Source organism: Carlito syrichta, unplaced genomic scaffold, assembly GCF_000164805.1.
Source record: "Carlito syrichta isolate Samal-C Ts95f unplaced genomic scaffold, Tarsius_syrichta-2.0.1 Scaffold306533, whole genome shotgun sequence".
In the NCBI taxonomy this organism is placed as follows: domain Eukaryota; kingdom Metazoa; phylum Chordata; class Mammalia; order Primates; family Tarsiidae; genus Carlito; species Carlito syrichta.
The window spans coordinates 161,861-177,493 of NW_007250629.1; the positions used below are offsets into that span (position 1 = coordinate 161,861).

The 15,633-nt window shown below is 46.2% G+C and overlaps 1 protein-coding gene across 1 annotated transcript in view; it reads left to right on the forward strand.

The window, feature by feature from the left end:
• The window catches only part of SLC6A5 (solute carrier family 6 member 5), a 52,446-nt gene that overhangs the window by 24,212 nt on the left and 12,601 nt on the right, over window positions 1-15,633 (forward strand). The window contains exons 6-11 of the mRNA XM_008063071.1: window positions 429-563; window positions 1,985-2,088; window positions 6,261-6,385; window positions 12,147-12,259; window positions 13,229-13,360; window positions 14,524-14,623. Of these exons, the coding sequence (XP_008061262.1) occupies window positions 429-563; window positions 1,985-2,088; window positions 6,261-6,385; window positions 12,147-12,259; window positions 13,229-13,360; window positions 14,524-14,623 (709 nt within the window). The remainder of the gene's footprint in view (window positions 1-428; window positions 564-1,984; window positions 2,089-6,260; window positions 6,386-12,146; window positions 12,260-13,228; window positions 13,361-14,523; window positions 14,624-15,633) is intronic.

Here is a 15,633-nt window from a genome sequence, read left to right on the forward strand (position 1 = left end):
CTTCCCTCCCTCTCTCCCCTCTGTCCCCTCTATCTCCCTTCTCTATCCCTCCCTTCTCTCTTCCTTCCCCTCTCTTTCTCCTTTCCTTCCCTCCTCCTCCCTGCCCCTGTAGTTTCTCAAGGAGTTGTATAGCCTATCACCTGATTGGGCTGACACCTTGCCCAGCCTTCTGGCTGTAGACTTACCCCACACCCTTGAGTCCCCCCAGGAGGCTTTATTTCTGAGTCTCTCTGACTCACCTTTGGTCCCAGTGCCCTTCCTGGTCCCCAGCCCTGCCAGAGTCTGGGGAGATCTACCCTGATGTCCTCGTTGTCAGGCGCTCCTGCCTGGGTGGCAGGCCCCATTTTTTTTCTTGGGTGATGCCACTTTTGCACAGGTGCGTTCTGCAGGTCTGCTCCTTCCAGCCCCTCTGCCCGTGACTCTTCTAGGTGGTGTACTTCACGGCCACGTTCCCGTATGTCGTGCTCGTGATCCTCCTCATCCGAGGGGTCACCCTGCCAGGAGCTGGAGCTGGGATCTGGTACTTCATCACACCCAAGTGGGAGAAGCTCACGGATGCCACGGTGGGCTTATGATTTTATTGATAGTGGGCCCGTGGGGGAGCAGCCCTCTGGGATGGGTCACGCTCTGGGGTGCTTGGGCAGGAGGATTGGACTTCTTCTCTGGGGGAGTCTCAGTGCATGCTTTTACAAGGGCCTGATAATCTTGGTACATCAGGCACTCAGGAAATATCTAATGAGACACGGGCTGCTGAGGGTTTTCAGATTCCTGGAATAGTTGTCCTACATCTGGGGTTGCAGCAGAGGCTGAAAATGAAGAATGAAATCCCCTTAATAGCTTTGGGCCACCTCACACTACTTATCTGTTACCAATTATAGTGTGTCGGAAGTGGAGTGTGGCTGGTTGGAAAATAACAGCACTTAGTAAACCACGGCGATTCTATTTTAAAGGGCTCAGACACATCTGAATACTTCCTGTACACCTACACAGGGCCAGCACACGGGGGAACTTTCTCTTTGCATATATATACAGACACATCTCACTCTGAAATTTCCAATCCAAAGCACTCCAAGTGAAGGGGGTGATTGTTGAACGAGAACTCAATTTTCTCACTTAAGAAAACAAAACAAAGCTCTGCTTTCCCAGAAGTATGTTAGAAACACATGACTAGGATTGAGCTTGATTGCACATAATGAAAAATCTTCACTGAATGTGGGATGTGGCAGAAAAGTCCACTCTGCAGTGACACAGAAGTTGCTTTATTAAGATTAGGAGCTACAGTATTTCAGATTTTTTTTTTTTTGAGTAGGAGTCTCACTCTGTTACCTAGGCTGGAGTGCAATGGCATGATCATGGCTCACCGCAGCCTCGACCTCCTGGGCTCAGGCAATCCTTCCACCTCAGCCTCCTGAATATCTGGAATTACAGGCACATGCCATTATGCTCAGCTGATCTTAAAATTTTTCGTAGAGATTGCAGGGTTGCTATGTTGCCCAGGTTGTACACAAGCTCCAGGGCTCAAGCAGTCCTCCCACCTCTGCCTCTCAAAGTGCTGAGATTACAGGTGTGAGCCGAAGCATACGGTCTAGAATTTCTGTAGGAATGTCAGTTAAAGAGTTTTTATTTGGTATCCGTGCATATATTTTGCTGTTGTAAATTATTTTCTGAGAGTGTATTGACCAAAAAAAAAAAAAAAAGAGGCTCTCCACTCCCATTTGGCTTTACATGAGAGAAAACATACACATAAAATGTACACAGAGTTTACTGAGTTTCTCACCTTTGATTGGAGGGAGTTAAAATCCCCCAGATAATTTACTGCCTTTTCGACTTCCAGCACAAGGGAGCTATGTTCCTCGTTGATGAGTCATCTTATCCCTGCTGTCGTGCCTCTGGGAAGATGATGTGGCATTGATGTGTGAGACTCCCCTCTCGTGGGGCCAGTCTCTTTCAGTGACTTCGAATCTCCTCTCCTTTTGCCTCCCAGGTGTGGAAAGATGCTGCCACTCAGATTTTCTTCTCTTTATCTGCTGCATGGGGAGGCCTGATCACTCTGTCTTCTTACAACAAATTCCACAACAACTGCTACAGGTGAGCGAAGGCCCTTCCAAGGTTTGGAGGGAGTTGGTGAGCAGGAATAGGATCTGGAGATGGAGCAATGGCCCGAGTTATTGGAGACCAGAGGTCACATCCTCACACTTCACCCTAGGTAGAACTAGAGATTTACCTCTGGCCTGGGAGAAACCACCTGCTAAAGCCTAGCCACTGTCTCCTGAAGACTTGGACCCAGACTTACGAGAGGTGACTCCCCCCAAAAAATCCAGAATTATTTTTTGGAGGTTGAGCTCCTTGTATGTAGTACAGGCTTCCTCTTCTAGGCAAATGTTCTAGGAACCCATTGGCATCAGTGTTCCAGCTAGTGTTGTTGTGAAAGGCTACATTTGGCTTCAGTAAATTTTTTTTTGGAGATTCTCTCAATGTGTTTGCCCATTTCATGATGGGTGATTTACACACCCCGCTGAGTGTTCAGCAGTGTTTGTCCAAAAACAGCATGACCTCCACCCCCCACCCTCCCTATTCATCCGACCTTACCCTGAGTGACTTTTTTTTTGTTTCCCTGGATGAAAAAAATCCTCGAAGGGAAACATTTTGCCAATGTGGAAGAGTTGAAACCAAAAACAGCAGAAGCACTAAGGCATCGACATTGACAAGTTTAAAAACTGTTTGAACAGTGGGAAAAGCTTCTTGATAGGTGTATTGCATCAAACAGAGAGTACTTTGAAGGTGGCTGAAGTTTAAAACTGTAAGAATAAATGTACAAGTTTTTAAATAAAAAAAATGCCAGTTCTTTTGAGGTTCCTCCCCATTCACTCCTGGCACTGAAGCATGAGGGGGCTTCACTGGCTAGTCATAGGATGGAAGTGAGTTTCTCTGAAGGCTGCTGTGTAGCCAATTGTGTCCTGTGATAGTTATTTGTGAACTACCCAGCCCATGGATACAATTGTGTGACAGTTACTTGTAAAGTGTGATCATTCAGTCACTTGACAAGTATTTTTCTAGAGATCCTGTTAGAAAAGAGATACAGTATAAAGAGCACATTGGAGTCAGACAGACTTGCATCTGATTCTGAATTTAACATGTACTAAAACGCCAAGTTGTAGGCAAGATACTCCTCTAGGCTTCTGTTTTCTTGTCTAGAAAATGCAGATTATAATATTTTGTGAGGGGGTTAGAGATGTTATATGCAAAGGTCTGGGAGTATTTCACACATAATAGATACTCAGCAAATGGCAGCTATCCTCATCACGGTTACTAACCTTTAGAGGTAATTTTTGAGATACTTTGTGAAACAAGAAAGAGACAGAACGATTCAAAACATGTCCCTGTCCTTAAACAGCTTATGGTCTAGCTGAAGAGGTACAAGGTCACTGGTGGTTTTTAGGTTCAGATAGTTAAGCTCACAAAACACGATAGGCTTACTGAATATGAAATCAAGTTTACTTGATTTTAAGAACAAATATGGAAGAGGACACATAGCTTTAGGCTTGGCAACTTGAGTCATCAGGTCCCCAGACTCAGCTTCTGATCTCCCAAGCACTTCATACCTCTCATTTGGGAGTACAAGATGATGATGAGAGCTGGTCACATGAGAACAAGGATTGCTATTTGGCTTAAATACCTCTGATCACCTGGCCCTTGGAGGGATGCAGCCCAGCTCCCATTTTTAGGGCTGCTGCAGCTCAGACATACTAACTCGTGCACAAAGCAATCCTAGCAACCAGGTATGGAGGGCGCAGGGCTGTAGCTTGGATCAATCATGAGTCTATAACAGTCACCACAAGAATCCATTCATTGACTTGCTACTGCAAGAACTGTGACTAAGGGTCAAACATTTCCCAAGCACCTCTGAAACTAGAGGAAAAGATTGTGGTTAAGTAGTGGCCTGGGAGGCCTGGGATGACCTCATAGAAGGTGATCGGGACTGGGCTGGATTGTAGCAGGTGCAGGGGAGGAGACATCCAGCAGTGGCCATAAGTAGGGCTGAACAGCACCGGATGTGACAGGCATGTGTAGAGGAAGCAGGTAAATGGGGTTGCAGCAGGTATATGCAACATACCTGCTGGGGCCTGAGAGTTAGTAGAGGCCAGATTGAAGAACTTCCGTGTTAGTCAGCCAGAGTTGCCCTAACAAATACCACAGACTGGGAGGCTTAAACATCAAGAATTTATTGTCTCACAGTTCTGGAGGCTAAAGTCCAAGATCAAAGTGTTGGCAGGGTTGGTTTCTTCTGAGGCCTCTCTCCTTGGCTTGTAGATGGACACCTTCCCACTGTACCCTCACATGGTCTTCCCTCCGTGTGGGGCTATGCCCTAAGCTCCTCTTATAAAGATGCCAGCCATATTAGATGAACACCACTCTAATGACCTCACCTAATGTAATTACTTCCTTAAAGACCCTACCTCCAAATACAGTCACATTCGGAAATACTGGGGATTAGGACTTCCACATATGAATTTGGTGAGAGGCCAGGGGACATGATTCACCCTGTAATAGCCTTGAATGACAGACTAAGGTGTTTGAACGTCTCTGTTCACAACTGCTCACTAACTGTTGATCCAAATTAGTCTGAACACGGTCAAGGGTGAAGCGCTGCCATGTTGTTTATTAGAAACGCGGCTGTGTGGTGTGGCAGAAAGAACCGGCTGAGAGAAAGTCTAGATTCAAATCCTGGCCCATTATAATCAGTCTATGACCTTCCCCTGGGACTCTGTTTCCTCATCAATAAACTGAGGGGTCAGACACAGTGAGTGGTTTGCTGTACACGTGCTCTGTGCCAGGCTGTGCATGGTGTTATCTCATTCCGTCCTTATAACAACTTGTGAGAGAGAGGTAGGGCCGTTGCCACCATTTTAAGTCAGTGAAAAGCAAGTCACTTGCTCGAGGTCATGACCCTAACACATGGGAGAACCAAGGATTTCAGTGTAGCTCTTGGGCTCCATCTGGTGATGACCTCACATTTGAACATAGTATGACTCAAGGCAGACTGGGAAACCTATTGCCAGCAGAGGACTCTGGAATGAAGGCAGAGATGCTGGGCTCTCTTTCTTTCCCTCCCACCTTGGCCTCCTTAGCTTTGTGTCCCCACCCCAGGCCACCCTTATACCTTGGTGGCATTTTACTATCCCACTGCCTTCTGTTCCCTCATACATGGTTCCTGTCCTGGAGCCCTCCAAGGCCTCATTTCCTCAATTTCTGCTCTGATGGACAGATTTGCCTCTGCCTCTGGAATAATGTCTTTGTTTGTTCAGGTTGCTATAGCAAAATGTCTTATACTGGGCAATTTATTTTCCTTTCTTTACATATTTTTTGCTTTCATTATTATTTTTAATTGACACATAATTATAATTATAAATATTTAGGGAGTATAGTGTGACATTTTGATACTTGTATATAATACGTAATGATCAAATCAGGGTGATTAGGCTATCTAGCACCTCAAACTTTTATCATTGCTTTGCATTGGGAACACTCAAAACTCATTCTTCTAGTTATTTGAAAATATATAATAAATTGTTGATAGAGTCATCCTATAGAACACTAGAATTTATTTCTCTTATCTAGCTGTACTTTTGTGTTTGTTAACCAACCTTTGCTATAAATAACAGAAATGTATTGCTCACAGTTCTGGAGACTGGGAAGTACAAGTTCTACTTGAATCTGCACCAGCAGATTCAGTGTCTGGTGAGGGCTGCTTTCTGCTTTAAATATGGCGCCTTGTTGCTCTATCCTCACATAGCAAAGATGCTTCCTTCAGCCTCTTTTATAAGGGCACTAACCCCATTCATGCGGGCAGAGCCCTCATGACTTCATCCCGTCCCCAAAGGCCCTACCTCCTAATACTGTCACACTGAAGATTACATTTCACCACAAAATTGGGGGTGGGGGAGTGAACACAAACATTCAGATCATAGCGGATGAGTTGAGTGAAACCCAGTTCTACAGCATTGGAGGCTGAGCTTTGGCCAAGAGACCTGGATCAGGGCTGTTAGGAGAAATATTTTTGAGCCCTTTGGTGCTTTTAAAATCATCCCAAGGGAGTCTATGGTCAGGACTGCTTGTTTCGTTGGTGGATACCCACTGAGAAATGCACAAATGCATACATGCACATGCCTACACATATGGACACACACAGGCACATATTTGTGTGTCCTCCCGACTCACAAAGCCATCCTAATGTGTTTAACTCTGGTCTCTCCCTCCAGGGACACTCTGATTGTAACCTGCACCAACAGTGCCACGAGCATCTTTGCCGGATTTGTCATCTTCTCCGTCATTGGTTTCATGGCCAACGAACGCAAAGTCAACATTGAGAATGTGGCGGACCAAGGTACAGGACAGTACAGTTGCAGGGCAGATTCCAGGATCACCTCATAGGCTCCTGCTTTATGCTACCCTGGGACGTTGGCCTTCTGGAACAGGATGGAAGGCGGGCAGCCCATGTCAAGTTTACAGAGGGATCAAGACTGGATGGAGTAGGAAGCTTCCTGTAGGGTTAGAGCTGGCTGTTCTCTAACCAGAGGGATTGCTTTAAAAGCCCCCTTTCCTTCCTCTTTCTCTCCTTCCTTCTTCTTTGCTGGTCCCTGTTGATCCAGCTCTAGCCTGAGTGAGCAAGGGTTAAACCTGTGAGGTACAAATAGAGAATTCATTAGGCAAACCATTGCCCCTGGAGCTGAGTGGGCACAGTCCGCCCCAGGATGATATTCCTTACACAGGGACCTGTCGAAACTGAGGCTTAATAAGAGCACTGACTTCAGAGGAGCCTTTTCCTTACAAAGCACTTTTCTGATTTGTTAGGTCAAATGTTTCAAGGCCTTCTGCTTAGCTAGCAATGCGGCCCTGCAGTTCTTTTCCCCAGTGGGGAGAAAGGTTGGATGGTGGCGGGTGGGTGGAGAGGCATGTGGAATTCGTGTTCGCTCTCTACCCAAGTGATCCTTTTATTAATGGCTAACATTTGTATGGTATTTTCACGTTTACAAAGAGCTTTCATTTTTATCTCATTTAATCCATATTTCTAGAACAGCATTTTGCAGAGTTTGTTTGAGAGTTTTATTTAACTCTTCATTTCCACACAGCCTGGTTCTACAAAGAATTTGGCTATTTTGAAGCCTTTAGGGATCAAGGGACTTCATTCTGGCTACTGTTTATCATTATCTCATTCTCTAATCAGCCACTTATGAGATGTCTCAGTGTGTTGGGACAGTGCCCAGTGCTGTGGGGCATGACTGTGGACCTGGATAGTCCAGAGGTGTGCAGGTGAGAGGCTTTTCTGGGCAGTTAGCCTTCTTCAAGAAGCTGTCCTCAGATAATGGCTCAGATGCAGTGAGAGAACCAAGCCCTCGTCACCTTTTATGGTGGGCTGCTAAGATCTCTTCTGGCTCCCCAAGGATAATTAATTACTGTTTCAGCTCCTGCTGATGGTGTACCAGGGGCCTCAAAGAGTTAAAGAGCCAGCAGGTTCCAGGGGTGTAATTATCTCTCCCTGGAGGGAGTGTGATATCCTGAGGGGTGTTTGGTGCTTTAGCAGTGCACTAAATTAGAGAGGCCCCAGGAGATGAGTTGAAGGCCCCTCCCTGGGTGAGAATTCTCAACACCCTGGAAGGCAGGGAGGGAAAGTGAGAGGGTGAGAAGGTTTTGTCCTGGGGGGAAGTGCCTGAGCTACCCCCAGCTGTCCTGTAACCTCATTTCTTCCCAGCAGAATGACTGGAGCAGATAGCTTCTGTCCCACTTTCTAGCAGATCTGAGGCGTTTTGTTATTTTTTGTGACATTACTAAGCTCACTGGGAACCAGCGGCCACAACTCTTCTGAGTTCTCTCCTGCTGCAGGAAAGGGATTTGGGACAGAGATGTTGCTAAAACTCAAATAGAATTTTGTTTCGCCTGCGTGTCAAAAGTAGCTGACAGTTTCCTGTGCTTCCCTCTGCAATCTCTCCTTTCCAGTATTTTTTCAGTTCCTCTGATTTTTAACAAGGAGAAGAGAACTTCTTACAGGTTCTGAGCTATTGTGTCAATACTTGGTCACCGGCACACGGACAGTGGGTCTCATTCCCTGTGGGAGAGGGGGCAGTGGTCCAAAGACCATCTCCCTGACCCTTTAGGAGAACTATTCTGTCTCATCTGAACTTGCATATATATTATTATTATTTTTTTAGAGATGAGAACTCTCTCTGTTGCTCAGACTGAAGTGCAGTGGTGTAATCATAGCTCACTGCAGCCTCAAATTCCTGGGCTCAAGCACTCTTCCCACCTCAACCTCCTGAATAACTGGGACTATAGGTGCATATCACCAAACTCAGCTAATTTTTAAATTTTTTGTAGTGATGGGGTCTTGCTATGTTGCCCAGGCTGGTCTCAAACTCCTGGTTTCAAGTGATGCTTTTGCCTCAGCCCTCCAAAGTGCTGGGATTACAGGCATGAGCCACTGTGCCTGGGTTGAAGTTACATATATTCTTATATGTGCTTTATAAGCTTGTCTTGTCTACCTCAGTATAATGAATGCAGAATATAGGACAGGGATTTGGGGTCAGGCCTGTTTTAAATCCCAGCCTCACCCTCTCCTTGCTAGGTGACATTGGCATGTAAACATTCAGTACATTTTTGCTGACCCAACATTGGTCTTTAGTCCAAAATAGGTTCTCCTTAATGGCCCAACACTCCAGTTTGTTTCCCATTCCTTTTAAAGGTGGGCATTTCTGTCAAAATTATCACCCCAAATCTTGGCCTTATCAGAAGTTTTAGGGGCTGAGGGTGGGATTGGTGATGAGACCAAACCGTCCTCTGCTTTTGTGATAGGTATTGGGAAGGAGCATGTTCTTTTCAGGGATCTATTCCAGAAAAGCTGCTTCCAGGGAAGTTAGTCTTTCAGCACTGTCTCCCACCTTTGACATCATCACTGCTACAGAGGAGGGAGTCATATTCAGAATCCTGTCTGATGCCATACAGAGATGCCTATCCAACAGCAGAGAGACTGGGTTAGACCAGAGTAGATAAGCACCGATGTGCAGATTCTGTTTAAAATTCCCAGGTATAGACTTGCTTAACCAGACCACCAGGAAGTGCTGCCTTGCTTCCCAAGCTCCCTTATAGTTCAGAGACCCTGCGGATCAAAATGAGCCCTCTCATACTAAACTGACCTCCCACTTCTATCCAGCCATCTGTCTATCGCCTGCATCCCACCCCTTCTGCCCAAAGGCATGGAAGTCCAGGTGGCGTATCCTCAGAGAACTCATTCCATCTGTGATAGCTGTCACAGCAGAGTGGCCACCCAGACTGTGCTTGTATTGCATTGACCAGAGCCCTCTGCTGTGTCTTTAATGGTGCTCTAGGATAAAAAAGGATCTCTGGGAGCCCTGTCCAAGTTGCTGATGTGCAGAGCCCCTTTGATCCCCTCTCATGGGAAGAGTCATCATGGTCTGTGTTTTCTGAGTTCCTACTATGTTCTAAATTGTTTTAATCTCTTTTTTTTTTTTTTGAGTTGGAGTCTCACTCTGGCACCCAGACTGGAGTGCAGTGGTTGCTCCCGGCCACCGCAGCCTCAACCTGCTGGGCTCCCGCGATCCTTCCGCCTCAGCCTTCCAAGTAGCTGGAACTACAGGAGCGCGCTACCACACTCGGCTAATTTTTTATTTATTGTAGAGATGAGGTCTCACCAAGTTGCCCAGGCGGGTCTTGAACACGTGGTCTCAGGCAATCCACTCATCTCAGCCTCCCAAGGTGCGGGATTATAGGCTGAGCCACCGAGCCCGGCTTGTTCTGATCTCTTTATTTGTACTGATGCCTTTAATTCTCACAGCTCTGTAAAGGTAGGCACTATTATTGTCTCCATGGCTTGGATAAGGAAGCTAACGTTTGTCCAGAGAGAACAGGTGACTCACCTAGGGTCCTCAGCTAATAAGAGGCACAGTCTGTTTTTTAATGTCTGGGGAAGGGAGGCTGTGCTGCTTCCCAGCCAGAGGAGAAGAGAGGCAGGACTTGGCCTCCATGAGACAGGTCAGCTGCCCTTAAATATCTGATGATATTATTCACTAGACGACTCCACTTCCCACTCGCCTTGGCTAAGTAGAGTCAGCTGTGTAGCCTGAAAATAATGCTTTTGCCTGGATGCTTTAGGGAGGCAGTTAAAATGGAAAGCAGACTGAGTATTTTGAAATCACTTCCACCCCTTAAAAAAGCAACAAAACCCAAAGGGTTGAATCCTGTTAAAGCAACGGCCAAGGGCCTCTGCTAGTGGCCATTCAAGACCTTCTTGCTGGCTTTATGGGCCTGATGGTCTCCAGAGCGTTGAACTAATTTCCTCGGTGTTCTGCATCAGAGACCTATTTTGAACTGTAGTTTAATACAGACTTTTCTTTTATGGTTCATGCAGGGAGCCTTCTAAGACTGCCTCTACCGTCTGTTCACCAAATGCATAAAGCGGGGGTGTCTTAGGCAACATTAGGAGCTAACAACCTGATAAATTCCAGCTTGAAAAAGTGTTGGTGTTATAAAAAAATCTGGGTGCTGCAATTCCTGTTTTGCAGTTGTGGGTAGTCTGTGATTACCTCAGCACCCACGTTCACTTGTCTCTGTCATTATCATTTAGTTTTTTCCTTATAGGGAAATTCACAACTGCTGTGTCTTTCGCCATCTAAACTTGGTTATGGTCATCTTCCCAGGGAGGCCATGGGGCAGGTAGGAATGCCTGGCAAGGTTTTGGGGTAGAAGAGAAAACTGCAGCCCACCAAGACCACATGAAATATTCTAGGGAAATTTCTGAATCAGGACCACTAACTTCCAAGTTCATAGTCCACACATAAGTTAATATTTTTGGCCAGGTGCAGTGGCTCAAGCCTGTAATTCCAGTATGTTGGGAGGCTGAGGTAAGAGAATTGTCTGAACCCACAGGTTCGAGAATAGTCTGGGCACCTTGGCAAGACCTCATCTCTACAATAAATCAAAAAATTAGCCCGGCGTGATAGCACGCATCTGTAGTTCTGGCTACTTGGAAGGCTGAGGTGGAAGGATCGCCTGAGCCCAGCAGGTTGATGCTGGGGTGGTCGTGAGCATGCCACTGCACTCCAGCCTGGGTGATCGAGTAAGACTCTTACTCAAAAAATATATATATTCCAAGGGTGGTCCTGGGCTCAGTGTTTTACCTGTGTTTTCTCATTTGTTTGTCATGACCACCTTGAGAGGTACTAATGTTATCCCTATTTTTCAGATGGGCAAAGTTGAGGCTTACAGAAATTAAAGAACTCGGCTAGTTGCACAGCTGCTAAATCATGAAATCTGGATTTGGATCATATCTATCTGATCCTTAGAGACTCTCTTGATCCCTTACCATGCTTCCCTGTCTCTCCAACTAATGACCTCTGAACCGATGTAGCCCCATCTTTTCCAAGTAGGGAAAGATGCTAAAAGTGTTAGTTTTATGTTTTATGTGAATGGCTTCTCATGGAGGGCTGAAAAGGAGGAAAGGTAGTTAAAGGGAAGATAACGTCATTCTGGTCATGTTCTAACCTTCAGAGAAGGGATTCCCAACTTCAGCACTCTTGACATTTGGGATGGGATCGTTTTTTGTTGACAAGAGACTGTTCTGTGCATGGCTGGATACTCAGCAGCACACCTGGCCTCTACCTGGTAGATGCCAATCATCATCTCAGTTCCACCCCAGTTGTGAGAATGATAATAAAAAAAAAAAGTTTCCAGTCATTGCCAAATATTCCCTGGGGGGCAGGGCACAAAATCACCCCGGATTGAGAACCCCTGCTCTGGAGGGTGATAATTATTATTTTCTCCCTTAACTCATTCAATGAAATGATAGAGATTTTCAAGTCATTTGCATGGGACATGGCCTGGCCATGGAGTCCGTTAGGGTTGGCTCTGAGTCTCTCTTGTGAGTTTCTCTAGCTGTAAACCTAATTCCCCTGGTGCTTCTCTTCAAAGAGCGTATGGTCTAATGGATGGAGACAAGTAAAAAATAGCCAACAGTGGAAACAGCATGCCATGAGTAATAAATGAGGGTCTGGATGTCTGAGAGAAGGCCCTGGGGGGTCTGGGGAGCTAGGTCTTGCACTGAGCTTGCCTGTGATCATCTGTCTCGTTCCTTCCAGGGCCAGGCATTGCATTTGTGGTCTACCCAGAAGCCTTAACCAGGCTTCCCCTCTCTCCATTCTGGGCCATCATCTTTTTCCTGATGCTCCTCACTCTTGGACTTGACACCATGGTGAGCCCCTTCCTCATCGATCCCTGTCCCAGGTTTCTCTTGAAGAACCTCCTCTCCCGGGTCCAGGGTTCAGCCTTTGGCAGAAGAGTAGGCTTAGGGAGACCAGAACATTTCCGCTGAGCCATGTGCCGACAATGCGGAACCTGTGGGGAGCTCAGTGTCACCTTTCATTTTCGTGGACTCCTGCGGTGGTGCCAGGGAGCCATCCTCGTCCATGCCTTCCCATTTTCTGTTTTCTCTGCCAAGTTTTAGCCTGTGTACCTCCTGCCTTGGCATCATGTTGCCAAAGCAAGTTCTGTGGGACTGGGAAAGGGAGAATAGTATGAAGTCGGTTTTAGGGAAATTGTTGTGGGGCCAAGACGGCTACAAATCAGGCTGACGGGTGCTCAGAGTTTAGTTGCTGGGTGTGAAGTGGGTTTTGCGGAAGATCAAATGTGAGGTAAATGGGAAGAGAGGAATTTACATCTCATGAACCCAAAGGGAGCCTTAAAATGTCCTGATGGATGAATTCCAGTGATGCCAAAAAAACGGATACACGTTTAAGAGATGTTGAGAGAAGTTCGCCATCGTCAGAAGTGCCTGGGCACTGATGGTCAGTATGAAGAGCGCCTCTTGTAATTGCAGAAGTCAAATGTGACTTGTCTTCATTTTGTTGAGGATGACAATTTTAATGAAGTTTTCTTTTCCTTTCTGAAGACATGTATGTGTTTTGGGGGACACCCTCTGTATGAGCACCATCTCTGGGGGCTGCAGGCACAGTTTCTAAAGCTCACATCTCACTTGGGTTCTCCTGGCTGGCCTTAAGGGTTGGATCCTAGTGAGGACTTTTAGACACATCAAGGGAATGCCATCCTGAAACCCAAACCTAATACAAACACAGTTTTCCTGGGTGGGACATGCAAAAAGCTTTTTGGAGCTTTGTGGGAGGGACAGTTTGATTTAGACACCCATTTCTTGACACTGTTCCAGTTTGCTACCATCGAGACCATCGTGACTTCCATCTCGGATGAGTTCCCCAAGTACCTGCGCACACACAAGCCGGTCTTTACTCTGGGCTGCTGTATTTGTTTCTTCATCATGGGCTTTCCAATGATCACTCAGGTGCGCTGTCTGCTGGGCAGGAGCTGGGCTGGGGTTGTGGTGGGGAGTGGAGGAGGGTGTGCTGATGGCTGTCTATCCTGCAACCCGTAGTTCTCAGACCTTATGGTCATAGACAAATCACTGCTGTTTCCAGGTAGATGGCACCAGTTCATTAGGGATTCTGACCAAAGAGGGAAATATGTCATCTTGGCTACCAGTGATGCTCCTAATATCTTCCTAATTGAGATGTAGCCTTTTTGAGCCAACAAGGCAGGTGTGTCCTACTTTAAGAAAATAGAATACGTGGCTGGTGCAGTGGCACATGTCTGTAGTCCCAGTTATTAGGGATGCTGAGGCAGGAGGATTGCTTGAGCCCAGGAATTCTAGGCTGCGGTGAGCTATGATTATGCCTGTGAATAGCCACTGCACTCCTACCTGGGCAATATAGTGAGACCCTATCTCTAAAAATTTTTTTAGAAAAGAAAATAGACTGTAAAAAAAAATCCAACTTTGTCAACCAGATGAATTTCCAGGCGAATTACTTGTGATATGTGAGTCTACACCACTTGAGTTTCTTCTACTCCTGAGTGTCGTGGTAAACCGAGTGTTAGTTCACTCAGTATATATGGTGGTTTGTTGTTTTTGTGACCTCGAACAAGCCCCTACTCTTAGTTTCTTTGTCTATAAAATGATGGATTGGACCGAGATGATCTCCAAGCCTCATTTATTTCAGGGAGACTTGAAGAATGAGGTAGACATATGCAGGGATGTGTGAGAAATGCCCAAAGACACCTAAAGGTCATGTGAAGGTCACTGCAATGCAGATATATGGGTGGAAATGGTCATCAATTGCTTAAAGCAAAAATCAAGCAATCTGGCTGCTTTCACGTATGCATCTTCAGGTGTTGACCTTTGCCTTTGAAGAATAAGATGTTAGATCCCCTTGTGGTGCTTGTTTTTTTCATTAGCTCAGAGTCTGCTGAAGGACTGTGTTGCTTACACGGCCAGGTCTCCTAGTTTACTTACCAAACCAGGTGCAGTGTACCGCTACCAAGAGGTAGGGAGAAACTCTGACTCCTGTTTGCACCTGACTCTCCCCAGGATGGAGAAGGTCTGCTGATAGAAGTGGGGAGAGAGCGCCTGGCTCCAGGACCCTTTTGATGGTTGTTTCTCTCTCCTGCTAGGGTGGCATTTACATGTTTCAGCTCGTGGACACGTACGCTGCCTCCTACGCCCTCGTCATCATTGCCATTTTTGAGCTCGTGGGGATCTCCTATGTGTATGGTAAGGGAATCACCATGCTTTCTGCTGAACTGGAGTGTCAGTAAGGCGCCCAAGGCAAGCAGGTTTTCTCCAGTTAGTGAGACAACGAAAGGGTTGAATTGCTGCTGTTTAAGAAACATAAGCAAGCTGCATTTTTGTTTTCAAGCTTGCCTCAGGACCACTGTGGGTCCAGATTTATAAAGACACAAAAGGTGTGGCCGATGGTGAAACTCAGAAAACTTTGTCTCAGAAACTCCTAAAACTCGCACATTCCTTTGGGCACGTTCTGGCATGCAAACGGTTAATGCCTGTAGGCAATGGCAGGTAAGGGAGGAGGAGGGCTACCTTGCAGATGGGACATGATTTCTTGGTCTTGGCAGCTGCAGTGCCCATGCAGCTTGAGGTAAGGGCTGGTTTCAGAATGGGTCCCTGGGTACTGTAGAAAGAACAGAAACCACTTGGCTCGTGGATCCTTAGGAAAGGTTATCAACATCATGGGAGTCTGTGGTATAATATCTCAATCTCAGATTATCCCAAGAATAAACTTCCAGTTCTCTTACACTTTAACCTTCCTACTATCACTATAGCAACCTGCATCCCACAGTGAGTAGGGCCATGATCAAGAAGAATGGGCATGGGGAGCCATCGGATGTCATCTTTGCCCTTTGTGTGGATGTGTTTGGAGGTTCACCAGGGTGTCTCCTGGTCCCTTGTATACACTGCCAGTCAATAAGAGGAAGTTCTCTTTGATTCAAGGCACTATGACTTCTTTGTGTCTGGAAGTCTGTTCAGAACTGTCTCTAGGTCTTCCTCTCATACTTAGGGCCACCATAGCAAATATCAAGAAGGTGAAAATTTCCAGTTTAGACTATCTCACTGGACTTCAAATTGCCGAAGATGTAGCAACGTGCTGTAAGCTGGGAGGAAATGTAGGCTATCACTTGGAATGCAGGATATGAATGAGGCACAGATTTACCACTGGGAGCTTCCAAAAAGAAGGGGTCTGCAGAGCTCTGTTCTTTAAACTGGGG